This window comes from Halyomorpha halys, unplaced genomic scaffold (assembly GCF_000696795.3).
Source record: "Halyomorpha halys isolate HHAL.00 unplaced genomic scaffold, Hhal_1.1 Scaffold35.1, whole genome shotgun sequence".
In the NCBI taxonomy this organism is placed as follows: Eukaryota; Metazoa; Arthropoda; class Insecta; order Hemiptera; family Pentatomidae; genus Halyomorpha; species Halyomorpha halys.
In genome coordinates, this window is record NW_027106137.1 from 1,246,334 (window position 1) to 1,263,842 (window position 17,509).

The 17,509-nt window shown below is 33.7% G+C and overlaps 1 protein-coding gene and 1 long non-coding RNA gene across 3 annotated transcripts in view; one reads left to right on the forward strand and one right to left on the reverse strand.

Annotated features, from left to right (window-relative positions):
* Positions 1–17,509, reverse strand: part of LOC136797356 (uncharacterized) — a 493,983-nt gene that overhangs the window by 418,673 nt on the left and 57,801 nt on the right. The window contains exon 2 of the long non-coding RNA XR_010845183.1: positions 6,344–6,377. This is a non-coding gene — a long non-coding RNA (uncharacterized lncRNA). The remainder of the gene's footprint in view (positions 1–6,343; positions 6,378–17,509) is intronic.
* The window catches only part of LOC106686316 (uncharacterized), a 58,215-nt gene that overhangs the window by 26,572 nt on the left and 14,134 nt on the right, over positions 1–17,509 (forward strand). For both annotated transcript variants that reach the window (XM_067053702.1, XM_014429536.3), the window contains exon 3: positions 5,773–5,940. In XM_067053702.1, coding sequence (XP_066909803.1) covers positions 5,773–5,940 — 168 coding nt within the window. The remainder of the gene's footprint in view (positions 1–5,772; positions 5,941–17,509) is intronic.

Consider the following 17,509-nt stretch of genomic DNA (forward strand, 5'->3'; position numbering starts at 1 on the left):
TACCCGCTATCGATTCTAACCCTCAGTTATAAACAGATTAGACAGTGAAACCAGTGTCAGGTCAGTGGTTAGAAGTTCTTCATGACTTCCAGGACAAACATCTACAGATACCAACTTCTGCCGAATGTATCAAATCCTCAACAACATCCAACAACAGAAAGTACTGTGTAATCTCGGTAATCCGAACTAATTGCTGGAAGGAGGTGTTCTATATGCTGGAAAGGTCGGACTAAAGAAAGTGTTAGGAAAACTGATAAACAAAAAAAAAAAATATTCTATTTTATTTCTTTAATTTTTTTACATTTTTTTTTTTGGAAATTTAACAGTTTGAAGTTTTACAAAATCTTTTTTAAAGAAGTGTTTTTTTTTTTGTTTTTATCAGGAGCTATGAGTCTGTCGAAGCGGTTAAATTATAACTGCTAATTTCAAAAAAATAACTTTAATATATATTATTATGTACGCCTGAAGGCCTCGACAATGCGTGTTCAGTTTGTATAGGTAAGGTAATTGACAAGGAAGATGATGAGATAGGATGAGACTAACCGTTGACAACTGTAATTTAATAGGATTACAAATATTCATTATTGAGAATAAAAGAAAAAAATCCTCCAACCAACTTTCCGGTGTACCTGCTTTTCAAAAAGTGATTTTGATGAGGCTGAGTGAAAATGGAGACTTTTATAACTTTCATGTAGTTGAGATTAATTAGAAGGAACTTTTATGAAGATATTCTAATTTAATTAAAAATATAGATTCATTTCGGTAAAAGTATTCAATACTAGACTGGTCGTGACTACATGTTTAACTTCCTAAAAAAAATCGCCTCCCTTTCCTCTCTCGAGATGCCTTAAAACTTTGTTAATTGAGTGAAGTCAGTCTAAGTAGTTTGCAAAGGCTTTGCTGAGAAAATAAGTTTGTGGAAAGAGCGATTCAATCTAATTCTTACCCCTTTTTTCTTTAGAAAATTAGTTTGTTTTTGTTTTATTGTATTCAAAAAAAGGACTCAACTTATTTATTATTCTGGAAAATAACTCGTTTGTATCGAGTATAAATTGATTTATCTTTCTGACTTTGAATCAGCCGACGTTATTGGAGCATTTGTAATTTTTCTTTTGTTCGATAATTACGTAAAAATAAAATTAATTATTTCACCTAAATAATGGAAAAGAATAGTGTATCACTTATAGTAATAATATATCCATGTTCTAACCCGAGTGAGAAGGTCCGAGATTAAACTGATTTTAATTGTAAGAAAATTATAACCCTCCCAGACCGTATTCGAACCGATACACGGGGTACTGTCCAGCGAAACTTGTGTAATCAATGTTGGTGAATTAATTATTTTATTTTTTTAGATCAAAATTATTTTTGCTTAATTAAAAAAAAACATTAATTCAGATTTTTTTCATGTTAATTAATCTATGAATTAACAAGACATCTTACTCCGGAAACAGAATTAAAAAAATATTACCATATTCTGTTTAAAAAAAAAAAAATGATTTATCATTTAAATACGCAAAATTATTTTTTATAACGCTTATTATTGGAGTATAATATATTTAATCCATGGGAGGTTTGATAACTAATTAATTAAGAAATAACCATAGTCAAATATTTCTCACGAAATATAGTATATCTTAAATATTTCCCTGAGTGTAATATTTACTTGGCAATGCTTTTATAATTGAAGTCGACCTTTCTTGGTGACGTCAAAGTTCTCTTCACCATCAAAGTAGTATCCCTCCACCATCACAGTTTTAATTTTTAATTACTGAGATCCCTTGCTGAAGAATGTCCTTTTTTTATTTAGGTTTTTCTTGGTACGGCATTTCATCGAAACTTTTTGAAGGCTTGCCAAAAGACGTCGAAGGAAAAGTGAAATCAGGCAAAATAAACATTTAAACTTAAATTTCTTGATTAAACTAGTCTGTACGATTGTGCTATAAATTAACAAAGCATTGGACTTGATTTGGTTTTACTTTACAACTTAAGAAGACGAATGTGAGTGTTAATTTAGTTATTCTCTGAGACAATTAGAAGGGTCCAGAATGTTGAATTCATTTTATACACATTTATATAAGATCGGTGGCTTTCCTAAATTCTTCATTTTTTTGGTGGGGAGGGGTCTTAAATAAATACATGTGGAATGAAAAATATTACATAAATCCTTACTATTTAAAACTATAGGCTTAATTCTATAACGCTGTTTCCTTTACTTTACTAAAGTAGGCAAGAAAGAGCAAATAGGCAAGAAAGGTTAAATATTTAAGTAGAATTATCACAGAATGGACCCATTAAAACCTCAGATAATTATTGAACTGGAAACCTATAAGCACCAACGTTAGAAAATGGTCGTATTTAATTCGATTTATGTTTCATTTACGTAATGCTATTCATTAATACATGTATTATATTGTATTTCAGCGGAATCAGAAAATGATAATAATAATAATAATTCATTATAAATGTAAATATTCAGGTCTTCATCAGGGGTTGTAACTGCAGTTACCAACCTGCCTTCTTCGCCACAACCCCTGATGAAGACCTGAAATTCAGGTCGAAACGTCGACATAAAATAAATAAATATGGTTTTGTTTATTTATGTTGTTCTTTGCTGACCGAACCCCCCCGACAAACTTCTCCAAGCTTTAATCTACGGTCAACTATCAACACCTCATTATTTTTATTTATCCTTGATGTCTTTTAACTTTTCGTATAAATAAATAAAATAAGTATAAATAATAAATCCCTAAAAAATGATGGAAAAAGAATTCTTCATTTACGCGTCTCTCAAAGAGCAAGCATTGCATAGTATGATAATTTTAACAGATTAAATTCTCTACAACAAAAAATCAAATAACTGCAACCAGTAATACAGTGTATTTGTGTAATGTGCGCCATGATATGTTTTAGTAATGGTGAACGAAGTTTCTATTGGTGGTGAACACGACTTTGCAAGTTCTTCTCATGTTCTTAACTCAATAATTCCCAATAGAAAGAAATGTATCAATGAAGGATTCTCGTTGACTTTAAAATCGGATTTTCTCCCATTCGGACTTAAGAATGCTTTATCCGATCCGACGTAACCTGAATTACACGCCATCCACTATTAAAGATTTTAATTGATTGTTTATTCTTAATTTAATTTAAATTAACTGGTTCGTCTAGTAGCATTAGTCCCTGAAAGAAGAAGGATAAAATTTATAATATTTTCGCTAGTTAAAATAATCATAATTGAAGAGTTGTTATAATGTTTAATCTACCTCATAGTTATAAAATAACTAGGATCAGAACTGAAAGAATGACAAAATAATACATCATTTATAAATAATTTAAAAAAGAAGTAAACTGAAATCAAATCAACAAACATTTAGAAATATCTTTAATAAAATGCCATGATAAATGAATGAATTAATAAATGAAGGTTTTACACGTTATCAACTATTTCAAAACCAATGTGATTATGCATTATACGGTAAAATAAAACTGTATCACTGATTTTTTGAAATGTTCTTATAAAATAATTACTACGCCAGTGGTCTTAAGCAATCAATAATAAATATTGTTCATCGGTCTTAATCCTCAACTAATTTTGTTTCCAATTACTATTAAACTTTAGTATTGCATAATTCAAATTCAACTTTGCTTTCTTGAGTCCATTCCGGAGGCTTGAGGAATAATAGCGTGGAGACGATTATTTTAGATCCTGGTGGAGAAAATAATCTCTAAAGTGGTTTCAAATCCCGGACCAACGCTTAAGCGTTGGGCAGCACGAGCGGCAATGAGGAAGTTTAGATACGATCTTAACGATATAGGGTTGGTTTGGCCTGTGTTGAGAGAATCGTTCAAGGATATTGCAACGGAATTTTCAGCAACGGGTGGAATAAAACGTTATTGTATTTTTAAGTGTTATACGTTATAAATTATCGCTAATACTGTTGGGGAGGTTCCTTTAGAGGACGAAACAACGAAGAAACCGTTTGCAAGAAATTTTTACTTAGATTGTATACTTGATATCAAAATTGTTTTAGGCACTAATATTTTTTCAGGGGAATATATAATATAAGCTTCCGTGCATATGTATAAGTCCGTGATCTTTAAAATGATAACTTATCACCCATGGAAGCAGATTCTACACATCAATTTCAAAAGATTTATTAAATGAGATGAATTTAGAGAGCCAAGTATCCTAGTCACAAGATCATACCGGACCAAGAAAAAAAAAATTCGCGTTATTGTATTATTACGTTTTTGGGTATTTTAGGACCTTAGGATAGATAACCTTAAAACACTGGTCTGTATTGTCATTGTATTTAATTTTACTAAAACGAAGCATAATAAATAAATACAGATTATGTTTAGTATGTTTTCTAATGATCAAAAGAGGTATAAAACAAAAATATTCTGTGTATTTCTATTTTATTATTTTAGATATAGACCTAGTTTCTATATTAAGGAGAGCAATAACAAAATTTAACAAATTGTCAGCTTGGATTTTCAGTACGCCTGTACCCCATTCTTGATTCCAACTACATAATCCCAGATCACCAGTTTGGATTCCGAACATCCCACTCCTCTATCCACCAATGTCATCGCGTGGTTGATGTAGTTTCATCTTAATTAGAGCGCGAAATGTACTGCTCGAGAGTCTTTCTTGATATAGAACAGGCTTTTGATCGAGTCTGGCACCCAGGACTCCTATACAAGATCCGTAAATTCTACCCTCTACATAGTATCTCATTATCAGTTCTTATCTCTCCGACAGATTATTTCAAATAAATCACAACAGCGCTTATTCATCCCTATTCCGTCAGTCTGCTGGTGTACTTCAGGGTAGTATCCTTGGTCCTATCCTTTATACAGTTTTCACATCTGGCATCCCAACCCATCCTAACACTATCCTCACCCCGTATGCCGATGATACATGTCTATTGTCAGTGAACAATGATCTTTACATTGTATCCCATCCCTCCAATCTCACATCACCACCCTTGAAGAATGGTGCCAAAATTGAAGAATTAAAATTAATTCCAATAAATCCCACCAAATCACATTTACCATTCGTCGTAAGCCAATGACCTCTTGTCCAACAGTATCCTTTAATAATACTCCACTTATTCCTGTCGAACAGATCCGTTACTTAGGACTACATCTCGACAAACAACTGACATGGAATCCTCATACAACACTGAAAAGACAGGAAACTGCTCGTCGATTTCGACTATTACAACATTTACTAGACGAACGGTCTAAATTGCCAATCCATTACAAAAGTTCCTCCCGAATCCTATCTTTACAGTCAAAAATCGTTCGTAAAATCCTTAACGCTCCTTACTTAGTCATCCATCATGACCTCAATTTCCCATATGTTGCCGATTTGGCCAAAATCAGATACCATTTCTTCCATGATAAACTTCCCAACCACCCAAATCCACTTGTTTCTAACCTGGCTTCTCCTTCATTACCTAATAATCCTCCTAGGCGTCTGAAAAGAAGATGGCATCGGGATCTTCTCCTCTAGAAATGTTATTGGAGTTCTATTAATGGGTAGATTCTCCACATGTTTGTATCATGTCACTATCCCACCTACAGCAAATTTACTTGTTGTATATATGTTATACAGTTGTAAATAACAATAAATAAATGATTAAAAAAAGGAAAAGATTTTCAGTGTTATGTTATTGTATTATATTCATCGTCAACAAAAATAATACATATCTATGTTTCTGAGTTGATCTATGTATTTATAATAATACATATCTATGGTTTCAGGTGGCAGAGAAGTACCGCCTGATAACGCTGTACAGGAGATCATCATGCAGGAGTACAAGTATAAAAGAGAGCTATGGAGACTGCAAAAGATTTTGAGGAGGTCTATGTCATCGGATGATCCACTACCTATGTTCAACAGAAGGCATCTTCTTATCCTAATCAAACGCTGTAAGTAATAAAAAGTGTAATGATAAACATATTATTTTAAGGAAAAAAAAAACTTCAATTAATATGAATTATATGTTTTGTGTTCAAACGGACGTTTTCACATCATGCCTTCGTGTCATATCAAGATAAATTATCCAATACTGCGTTAAAAATCAGTAAATTGGACTATTCAAAACAGAATAATATTAAGAGAAAAAAGTATTTAACTCTCCTAAAACAAGTCATAGAATGATTAGGATTAGATTGTATAATACACTTTAAGTGTAACTATCAAGAAAAATTTTAAAGGTGGCATTTTGATTTAAAATAAGTAAAACATATTTCCCTTTTTATTTTATTATTGGTATTACTATGTTTTTAAAATAAATTTCTATTTAATGTTATAAAGATGAGTAATGCTTACCGTGTATATGAGAAGAAGATGGTTCTAGGTATGCCTGTAAAGAACACAAATAAGAAAAACTTCATTAGTGCTTACTTTTCGGCCATAATTTCAAGCTTTCGTCTGGTTTAAAAACAATATAACAACTAATGACTAAAATCGGAATAATAATAAGATTATATATAATATGGGGAACAAGTAGTATGGGGAGCAAATGTATAATGTAAGCATAGTAAGAAGTCAGATATAAGAAGATTTTAGAGCACTATTAGAATATATTGAGATTAAAATTATAAAAGAGGGATGAAAAAAAAGTTAAATATCCGGTAAATATATGTAGAAAATAAAAATTATAAAACAAGTGAGGAAGAAAACGTATATACAATTAATTTTACATGTATGTAAATTTAATTGTTATATTACTTACATTTTTAATTAATGACAAATAATGTAATTGAATTTTTCTATAATTTTAATTTTAAGTAATTTTTATATTTCACAAATAATTGCTAAACTAAAATTCTACCTATTCTTAAAAGCTGTTTTCTCACATATTTTATAATTTTTCTGGTAGTAATACCATATTCTCATATTAATCTAATCTTCTTATATTTTATAGTGTAAATAATGTTAGTAATACTTATATACTTCATTTTCATCTCATACTCATGAACCTTTATTATTTGTTACCATCTTACTTTATTGTTATTTTTTAATTTTTTTTTTTTTATTCGTGATAGTTGTTTTAATTTATTTCACTTTGCCCTGATGATGGCCAGAAATTATGTCAGCAATGTTGGCATTGATAAATAAGTTTTAATTATTTGTATTATTCACTCATTGATTTCATCACAATTGAATAATGAATTAATAAGGAAATATTCACGCTTATATATTCAGTTTATTATTTTCTTTTTTTTTTTCAGAAATTTTAAAATAATTCGTGATTTTTTACGTGAACGCGTCTTTAAACTTGCTTTATATGTGTTGGTAGTAGCGAAGGGAGACGTCTCCCACCCATTTCATAGTTTCTACCCTCTCTGAAAATGAAAAACGAATTAGAATACATGATTTTGCCTCAATTCCCCTTCCACTCTACTCATACGATGTTGATGAAGTCACTACAATAAAAGCTGAAGGGCAATGTGTTAAAAATATTGGAGTTAATTTAAATCAGGTTCAAGTTAAAACTTAATAGAACTCAACATAATGTCTGCTAATACACTTCCAATATCTATGTCGAAGCTATATATTATTATAAACATAATTAAAAGAGTAATGCAATGACACCCACAAAAATCCTCCATATTCAGAAAGATAATGGCTTGAAATTCCACCAACAATACCTTGAATGCAGTACTTCGATTGAGTTTATGCTCAACATAAACCTCAACGTATCCTGTATGCCTTTTATATCCTACTTATCACATAATATACCAATGCGAAATTATACTTATAATATAGAACGGTCATGTTCCATCCACAACCAACCCCTCACTTTTAGTCTGAATGATTTTAAACTTAATTCAGTATGTTGGACCCTGAGGCTCAAGCAATAAAAAACTAATATAAATTAACAACGTTTCGGGAATTAATTATTCTCATTATTATGCCCTACCATGAAAAAAACAGTATTTTTCGAAAAAAAAAATAAAGGAAAAAATAATTTCTTAAACTAATTATTATAGACTAAAATGTACGAAACACAATTTAGCATAAATTGCATGGCAGTAATTGGTGAGTGAAAGAAATCAAAAGGCTTCATGGGAAATGAGATGACTAAGCTTTAATGATTTGCTAACGTAGCAATAAATGCTAAGAAGCAGCATTGAAGAGTATGTCTGCTAATCGTTGGAAAAAGGACATAATTTAATTTTTTTAAAAATATTTGGATAAAATTTTCTATTCAAGCATACCAAACTGAAGCAATGCGAAAATTCTGGTTCATTCAATTACCTAAGACATATGCAAAGACCTAGATAGCTTAAGGGATGAGGGTACCTTCATAGATAAGAACAGGAAAAGCAATGCTGAATCAAAACCGCAATAAGTAAATCTTACTCTAACAAGTTCGGAAGATAATTTCGAAACAAATCCTCTAAAATAAAGAAAAAAAACAACAAAAAATGAAAGTGAAGAGAAGGAAAGGAGGCTCATGTAGGAAACACGAAAAACATTAACACCACAATTTGAGGAGGGGTCAGTAGGTAAAAGATTGATTGAGAGTATTTTCTGGTAAAGAGTAGGGCTGTCTGTTCACACGATAACTAAAGATCTGGTTCGGTGCGGATCACACAACTTTCACCTACACCCTACTTCGAGTTGAAATTGATCGTTTCTCGTTTTTCAATAGATATTTCTATATCATTCACTGTAGAAATACCATCCCGCACAAATATTCCAAATCACCATTTCAGTGACAGATTGACTAATAGTATTTCTTGTCAAATGTTAAATTTGTTTCTTTTGTAAAAGTATGGAAGATACATAAATATAGAATATTTTACTAAAATATACATACTGCTCTTACTATTTTTTAAAATGATTAATTGTTATAGAATCAATATTAAAAATATTAGGAATGATTTTATAGAATTGGTGAAGCTGTCAAAGCTCAAATATAGGTTAAGCAAAATAAAAAAACAACTATTAAATAACTTTGACGTCGAAAACGGAAAAACAGTAAACTGGAAAAACGTATTGTGCAACGCTATTTATTCATTTTCCCGCTTTACGTATGACTTTATCTGTTGTTTTCCCCCCTTAAATATATGGCTTTCCGACGGTGCTGGAATGACATTATGATGGCATCCGTCTTAGCTGGGTTAACTCTGATGCCATCCTTCTTGAGAGCAGCTACAGTGGTGGCAGAAGCGGCTTGTGCATGGTGGAGGGCCAGTTCAGCCCTCATGCTGGAGGCGTAGACTCCAATGTCGTCGGCATAGGCTGTTATCATTGCGTTTCGAAGTTTGATGGCGACCACAGGTGCCGTGAAAACGACAAACAGCAGAGGTCCCAGCACTGATCCTTGAGGCACTCCACAGGTGGTGGGGCTGGAGGCAACTAATCTCCACCAACCCTTACTAAGAATGATCGTTCACTAAGGTAGTTCCTGACCAATTGCATAGAGCGGCGGGAAACCTGAACTCCTCCAGTCGGCGGAGTAGCAGCGGGCGAGACACGCTCTGAAAGGCATGGCTACAGTCCAATGAGATGAAGACAGTTGCATTGTTGTTTTTCATCCGCTCTATGGTGTGAGCTTGTTACTTCACTTGGTGATGGTCACATGCGACACCTTGTTGAAACCCGGTCTGTTCAGGTGGTATCACATCCGCCTCCCTGCAGTGCTCCATAGTCATGTATCAGGGGCTCAAGGATCTTGCTCATGTGTGAGAGGAGGCTGATCGGACGATAGTGCTCTGGGGAGTCCCCTGTCTTCCCTGGGTTCAGTAGTGACACCGCGATCGCTCCCTTCCAGGCAGCTGGGAAGGACGAGATCCGCATGGACGAGTTGAATATGTTTAGCAGGAAGGAAGGCTTTACAATGAGGGTTAACTATTTCCAATAAAATAAAAAGTTATTTTCAAAATATTCCAATGAGAGTAAGACCTAGCTAATATTAAAGATCATTTGACTGTACTTCAATATACCGATTTTAATCAAATTTGTAAGAGCAGTTTTTGAGTAATCGAAAAAAATGTGAAAAATAGATTGTGTACAGTGGCACTTTTATGGAAAAATTTACAGTTACATTATGGGGATACACCTGCCCTCAATATTTAATTTCAGTTTTATATAACTTTTTCTTTTCACCTATGCTGTTCACACACACAGTGAGTTATTTGTGAGGTAGTTATTTCGACACAAGAGGATCATGTCGAAAAATAATTCAAGATTTTACACGAAATCAATACTTTCCCTTACTCTATATACCATATATGTTGAATCATACTCCTTACGCTCATGCCAAACTTGATTAATTAATTTTTATTGTAAATTACAGGTAAAAATATAAACACATGATAATTTTTTGATACATTTTGATTAAAAAAGAAATGTATCCTTCAAAGGGATCTTTAACATTCCCCCCACGAGCGAATAAACAAGGAGATTACTGCCTTACATGTATTCAGTCCATTAGCGGATGGAAAGCTGAAGTTAAAAGCCATTGCCCGGAAATCCAGCATCTCTTACATTTATGTATCTCGGATAATGCTTCGTCCCTTTACTATAAAAGGGCTTAGTCTGCTCTACAGACCTGGAACATATCTTTTTTATAAAAATAATGCGAAAAAAAGTATATTTCTTCAGGGAACTTAAAAATTCATTTAAATGATAATATATTAATGAACTATATTTATATAATATTCATTCCGTTTTCCTATTTCAAGCTTTTTTTAAATATTGTTCTATTAAACTATATTAAGTCTACTCCTCCCGTTCTAAGCAAATATTTCAAAAGTGATATAGGGGGCCTCCCTGAGGGTCTTGGCTGGAGGATTAGGTGGAGTGGGTCCGGCCGGGAAGGATTTCCTTTTTTTGTGTTATGATCTCCTCTTGTGGGATTGTGACAAGTCGTACATCGACCAACCTACTCGCTATAATTGTCTGTTTGAGAAGTCAGATAAGTAAGGCTACCACAGCACATAGATAGGGACTTCCACACGGTCACTGACTGCCAGGCATTGGCCTACGGACCTTCTAATCACCAGCCGGTACTGTACCAGTTTGAGGGCACTTCTGCCACACCACCGGCGACCAAGTACCTCCTTCATGAAGCCGACTGGAAGGGGTTCAAGTCCTGTGTCGAGATGACTCTTCCACGGATAACACCACTGCTGAGGTCGGAAAAAGTAGACGAAGCTATAGAGGTCACCACTTCCACCATACAGAATGCAGCTGACTAGACGATGCCCAAGTTTGCACTGCAGCCCAATGCCAGTGTAACAATTTCCGCAATATTTTCAATCGGACGAGGGACTGTGGTCTGAAACCACAGTGCCATCAATGCGATGACACGGCAGATTGCCAGCCTCATGTGGGATTGGAAGACGATGTTATAGCATGACCAGTTGCGAAGGACGCATGACGATCATCGTCAGTTTTGGAAACTTGTGCGGACCTTCATCAACAAGAGGAAGAATGTGCACCTCACATCGAGCGACGACTTGTTGACGGCTGAGGAATAGGTGGAGCTACTCGCCACCAGTTATGCTGAGAGGACGAATAGTGCTTCTTCTCCACCACTAAGCTCATCACTATCTCCTAACGTGAAAACGATCTTATCAACCTTTAACCACCTTGAGTCGACGCTGCGACGCACCAAGAGAAACCGGGCATCCGGATAGGATGGTATTCCTTCTGTGCTGCTGAGAATGCTGCCGAGGAGGGGCAAAGCATTTCTCCTCAACATCTTCAACGCATGTACGAGGATATCCTACTTCCCGACCATCTGGAAGCGAGCCATCGTTGTTCCTCTACTCAAGCCTGTTACGAAGGGAGATGTGACTGAGCATAATTGTCCGATCAGCCTCCTCTCGTATATGAGCAAAATCTTCGAGAGGCTCAATTATCACCATCTGATGAAGCACTGCAACGAAGAAGAAGTAATTCCACCTGAGTAGATTGGCTTTCAGAGGGAGGTCGCATGTGAGCATCATCAGGGCCAAGCTGCAATCACATACCCTGGGTCACATGCACATGAACAGGGCAACAGCGCTCATATCTCTTGACTGCAGCCATGCCTTCGAGTGTGTCTCCCATCCGCTTCTCATCCGCCAACTGGAAAACAGGTTTCCCGCCACCCTTTGCCGACTGATTGAAAACAATCTTAGCGAAGGTCTTTCGTTGTACGGGTCAGCGGGAGCTTTTCGAATCCAGTTCCTACCACTGGAGCGCCCCAGGGCTCTGTGGTGGGACCATAACTATTCGTGCTTTTCACAGCTCCGGTGGTATCGATCCAGCACCCGAAGGCATTGGTTGCTGCCTATGCGGATGACATCGGCATCTATGGTATCTCCAGCGTTAATGCCCCAACTGCGATGTCTCATGCACAGGTAGGGGTTAACACCATCGCTGCCGAACTCAAGCGCATAGGAATTAAAGAGAATCCCGCCAAGACAGACGCTATCATGATTTCATACCAAAAAGGTAAGAAATCACTGCCTATTCACTTCAGGATTGAAGAGGTCGACCAACGGATCTCCACCTCCCAGCTCTATCTGGGAGTCACTCTCTATTGCCATCTCACATTTTTAAGCCACGTTCGTGAGAGACTAAAGCTGGCCCGTCAGAAGAGTTATCGACTCTATCATCTGCTAAAATCTCCGCAGCTCTCACTCAGACTCAAGCTCCAAATATACAAAGCCGTCATTGGACCGACGCTGCTCTACAGTGCACTTCTACAAGCACATGTACAAAACCACACTTAACAGACTGGAGAGCTTCCAGAACTTCGTCCTTCGACAGATCGTACGAGGAACAGCGTTGCAGGGGGCGAGAAACACTGTCATCCACGATGAGCTCCAGCTGCCCTCTGTGCCGGAGTACATTGGCCGGAGACATATACAATTTTTTGATGGGTTGAAAGCCTGCACGAACCCGCTGTTCCGGGAAATTGACCCTCCACCACCACCTGGGAGATGGCAAGGAGATATCCCCTAGGAATATCTCTTTGAGAAAAAAACATAGATGTAAATAATTACATCTTATAATAAATTATATACATATATATGTAAATTATATATATAAATTAAATAAAATGATATATCGTCAAGTAAATTAATAATAATAAAAAAGTGGACCAAAAAAAGGAAGATACTGCTGCGAAAAAGAGACAAAAGTAAATGTATGGAAAAAAAAGTATCTATTGAACGTTCCAAACGAAGCAAGACAATCTTGTGAATCTTTTTTAGCATTTCTTGTAAGTAGGGTCTAGATTAGCGTGCAATGTTTCCCAGCTTCAAATTCAATCGGACCCTGACAGAAATTCGAATCATGGAAAGAACTTCAAATAGTACTAATTTTATTTTAAACAAAATATTTTTAAATATTGTTTTTGATGTAGCCCTTAGCACACTTTTTCTAAAACTTAAAAGAACTTTTTTGAAAGTTTTAAAAAATTGAAAAAAAATGAATTCCAGTCTTCATAATAGGGATATAGAATCATTTAATACATTTAGCATCCTCATAGCACTTCGATTATGGAAATAATTCCAGGTTTTTAATAGTAGTTTAGTTTTAATATGTGTCTCCATACATTGTAGAGTGTGTTTAGCGAGTTTAATTTGATTTAAACAAGGTTAGGTAACATTTTTGGTCTATTAATATTATACAATAATTAATAAATTCGTTGTATTATTAATAAGTCCTGTTGTACCCAATACAGAAATTTCATTCAAACGTGTGAAAATCACAGTAGAGAGAGCAGAACGATGAGAGAGCAGATCTTACTCATATTTATGGAGTACTAAGGTCATTTAAAGGGTTTTCACAAAACAAAAAAACAACTCACAAGAGCGGGAAATACGGCAGGTGAAGGTGGACTGTGGTAAGGTATCCTTCGTAGGTCGTTAGTTACAGCCTTCGGATTCGGTAAGGCGAGTTCCCGTTTCAAATCGTTTCCCTTCAGGTAACCGTTCAAATTGAGTACCGATGCGATTACTAATTACTTTAATTAGTATAATTTTAAACCTTCTTAATTTATTCCCTAAGGGGGTTTACATAATCGTTTTATGCATCGATAAATAGTCCATTATCACAGCTAATATTAATAATTATATATTTGTAAAATGAAAAAAATACGGAAGAACCGAGAGCAGAATTCTGTTGAAACTAACCCATAATAAACTTAGCTGTTCAGAATTCGTGAAAATTTAATAACTATCTCATTAAACAGATCATAAACTTCAGGAAAAATCTACTACACTTATCTAAATAATAATATAGGCATATATTTAAATGTCATGACCTCCTAAAATAACATAATTACCTTTTTCTAATGAAGTATTTTGTAACCATTCCGTGAGCATATATTTACTAGTTAAAATCAAAATAAGCAGACTTAATAGGTCAACCATTCAGTTTATTCAAATATGTTATATTTAGATAATGATCAGGGAGCGCGGTGGCACAGTTGTAAGGCACTATGCTACTAACTCCAAGAATCCGAGTTTGAATCCAACTGTGATAGATAATTATTTTCTGGTTCAATGTAGCTAAAAAAAAGTAGGTACCCTTCCTAAGGAAAAATTTTAGAGGTTGAGCGTGATCTTGAAAAAATCACCTCCTTGTATAATTCTTGCTCTTTAAACAGAGCTTTCTTAAAAAGTACTAAGCACATGACGTCTTAGCGGTTCACATTATTATTATTATTACGAAATAATGTTTGGGCTGGTTTTTATAGAGTTGACTTGAAAATAAAGCAAGGCATCCATGTTTACAAGTATTTTAAAGATGGTGTATATATTTAATTATATCAATCCAACCACAATGCAGCAAAGAATCTTCATACGTAAGTGACATAAAAAAAATTCAAAAACACATATAGCCTATGCAGAAAGAACTTCCGAACTCCGTCTTATTAGCATTGCAATTCCAGTACTCAGAGCCACTGAGTGCTCCCCCAACGTATTACGGGTTCCAGAACTAGGAGCGAAAGATAAGGTATAAGGTTTGAGGTTAAAAATGAACCACAAAAGCATTCCGGGGTAACAGTTTCGACTACTCACAGACAGAACTAAAATTGCATTGATGGCTCAAGAATATGCTTAGTGTGTGTGGGCGCTCTCCTTCACAACAAGACTAGCCTAAGTACATCTTTACAATTCCGGTATTTAGTAGTATCCTCAAGCATCCTACTTTGGGTCTTCTAACTTTGGAAGTTTAGTTCACAAGAAGGTTTCCTCATTTTCTGTTTTTTCAACTAAAGCCCATACTCTCTGGCGAACCATTCAAAAGATATCACTGCATCTATTAGTGCTGAAAATATTAAAATTATTATTATAGTCGCGAAAATATTAGCCATAAATTTCTTAATTTATATAATTTTCAAAATTGAGTCCAGAATTTTATAATCTATTCTTCAAAAAAACAAAATATGATAGACAAAAAAAAAGTCTTGACATAAAATACATGACATTAAAATTATAAGGCAGAGCCAAACATTGTTTTCATGACTACACACCCTACCTTGTCAGAAACCATTAATACTTGTTACATATTCAACATGATCTGTGTGTTGCCACACGCATCATATAGAATTTGAATAGACTGAAAAGGAATAGGTTGAGGATGAGCATCTCTAGTCATTAATATTAATACCAAGACATAGAGAGAGCTTCCTTCATTTCAAGCAAGTCATCATCTTAATGCTCGTAATAACCTTCTTAACCTTGGAATTATTAAAATATTCCCTGAATTCATGTTGGTTTAACACTCAGAAAAACCATACATTTAATGTATTATATAAGTATGATGTACTAATTTATTTTAAAATGTTGGTTTAATACCCCGCTCACCATATAACTGAAACGCGATTGGTGCATGCGCCGCTCCGCACATAGTGGACACCCACTAATGCATCTTAAAATACCTCCGGGTAAGACAAGGGTTAAGCATGTAAAATTAAATATAACAGGTAACCTTAAAATACCAAAGGTAGTAAAAGGTATGACACAACACGAATTACTCTCTCTTTTTCACAGTAATGCACATACTAATTCACTTTTTATTTCTGTTTTAGAGGGTTCGGAAAAAAAAAGGGTTAAGCAATTCGTAATATAACTCTCTATTTATATTGTATTTGACAACTAATTTTTCGATGGAGGGTACGAAAAAAAAATGTTGGTTTGAGAAAAATTAAAAACAAATCAAAACGTTTATCGATTGTCAATAATTTTAGTTTAGGAGTCTAACTGGAATACTTACCTTTTTTTCGAAGAAGAAAATCAATTTAAATATTTTTTTAAAACAATTTAAATATTATTTTTTAATTTTCGGCCTACCTATGACGTTACTAGAGATGAGGTGTTTTCAGTAGAAAAACAGTATATAAATATAGGTTTCTTTTGTACTTATTAAAAATATAGATATGTAATGACCATACCATTGGAGTTCTTATTAATCCACCACCATGTTGGAAAGTTAAAACACATAATTAATTAATCAGGCATAAGCATTATAATGGCGCCAAGACGAGCGATGAAACCTTTTACGGGAAAAGATCTTATATCTTTTTTATTTACATCTTACCTTTTTTTTTTTTAGAATATTTTATAGTTGAGAAATCGAAAATTTATAATAATTTTAGGTATTGTGACATGACATCATTTGTATTGCGAAACAACAGTCGCGGACCACTGGTCTGTATAATAAGATCTCTCGCTCATTGAATATTATAAACGAGCTGATTCGAATCAAAACTTGAAACAAATATTTCTACATATACACTGAGAGTGTAACTTGAATATTTATAGCTGTAAACACTTAAATGTTTATAACTGTTTGCAATTAGTTAATTTTTGAATAAAAAAATCATACTAGCTTTTTCCTATATTATCATATTGAAACATTTTAGGACAGTAGTTTTTAATAATAGTAATATTCTTATATTTCAGGAATTGAATAGGGCTTCAGTTCCTTAGCGTAAAATGCAGAATTTAAAAATTAAAATTATAAGAACATCATAACATATCTCTAATAGTAACAAATTGTAAAAAAAAAAAAAATATGATTACCTTAATGAACATTATATACATCCAATTATGTTTTCATTAGATTTAAAAAATAAAAATTAAACAAAAAATAAATTAAAAAAAAAGGAAACAATTAAAATAAAACCATCTCATAATAAGGTAACTAAATTCAAATAAAATAAAATGATAAAAAAAGACAGAAATGAGCTATGGATAATAAAAAAAAAGGAGTAATTAATGTTTATATAGATACATATATTTTTTTAAGGAAAACCATAAAAAAAAAAAAATATACATATACATAAAAAAGATGACATGAAATCTTAATTTATTAATAATAATTGAATAAAAGACAAATAAATAAGTAATAGTGATCATATTTACAGATTCTAAATAAATATAATAAATTATATACATATATATGTAAATTATATATATAAATTAAATAAAATGATATATCGTCAAGTAAATTAATAATAATAAAAAAGTGGAC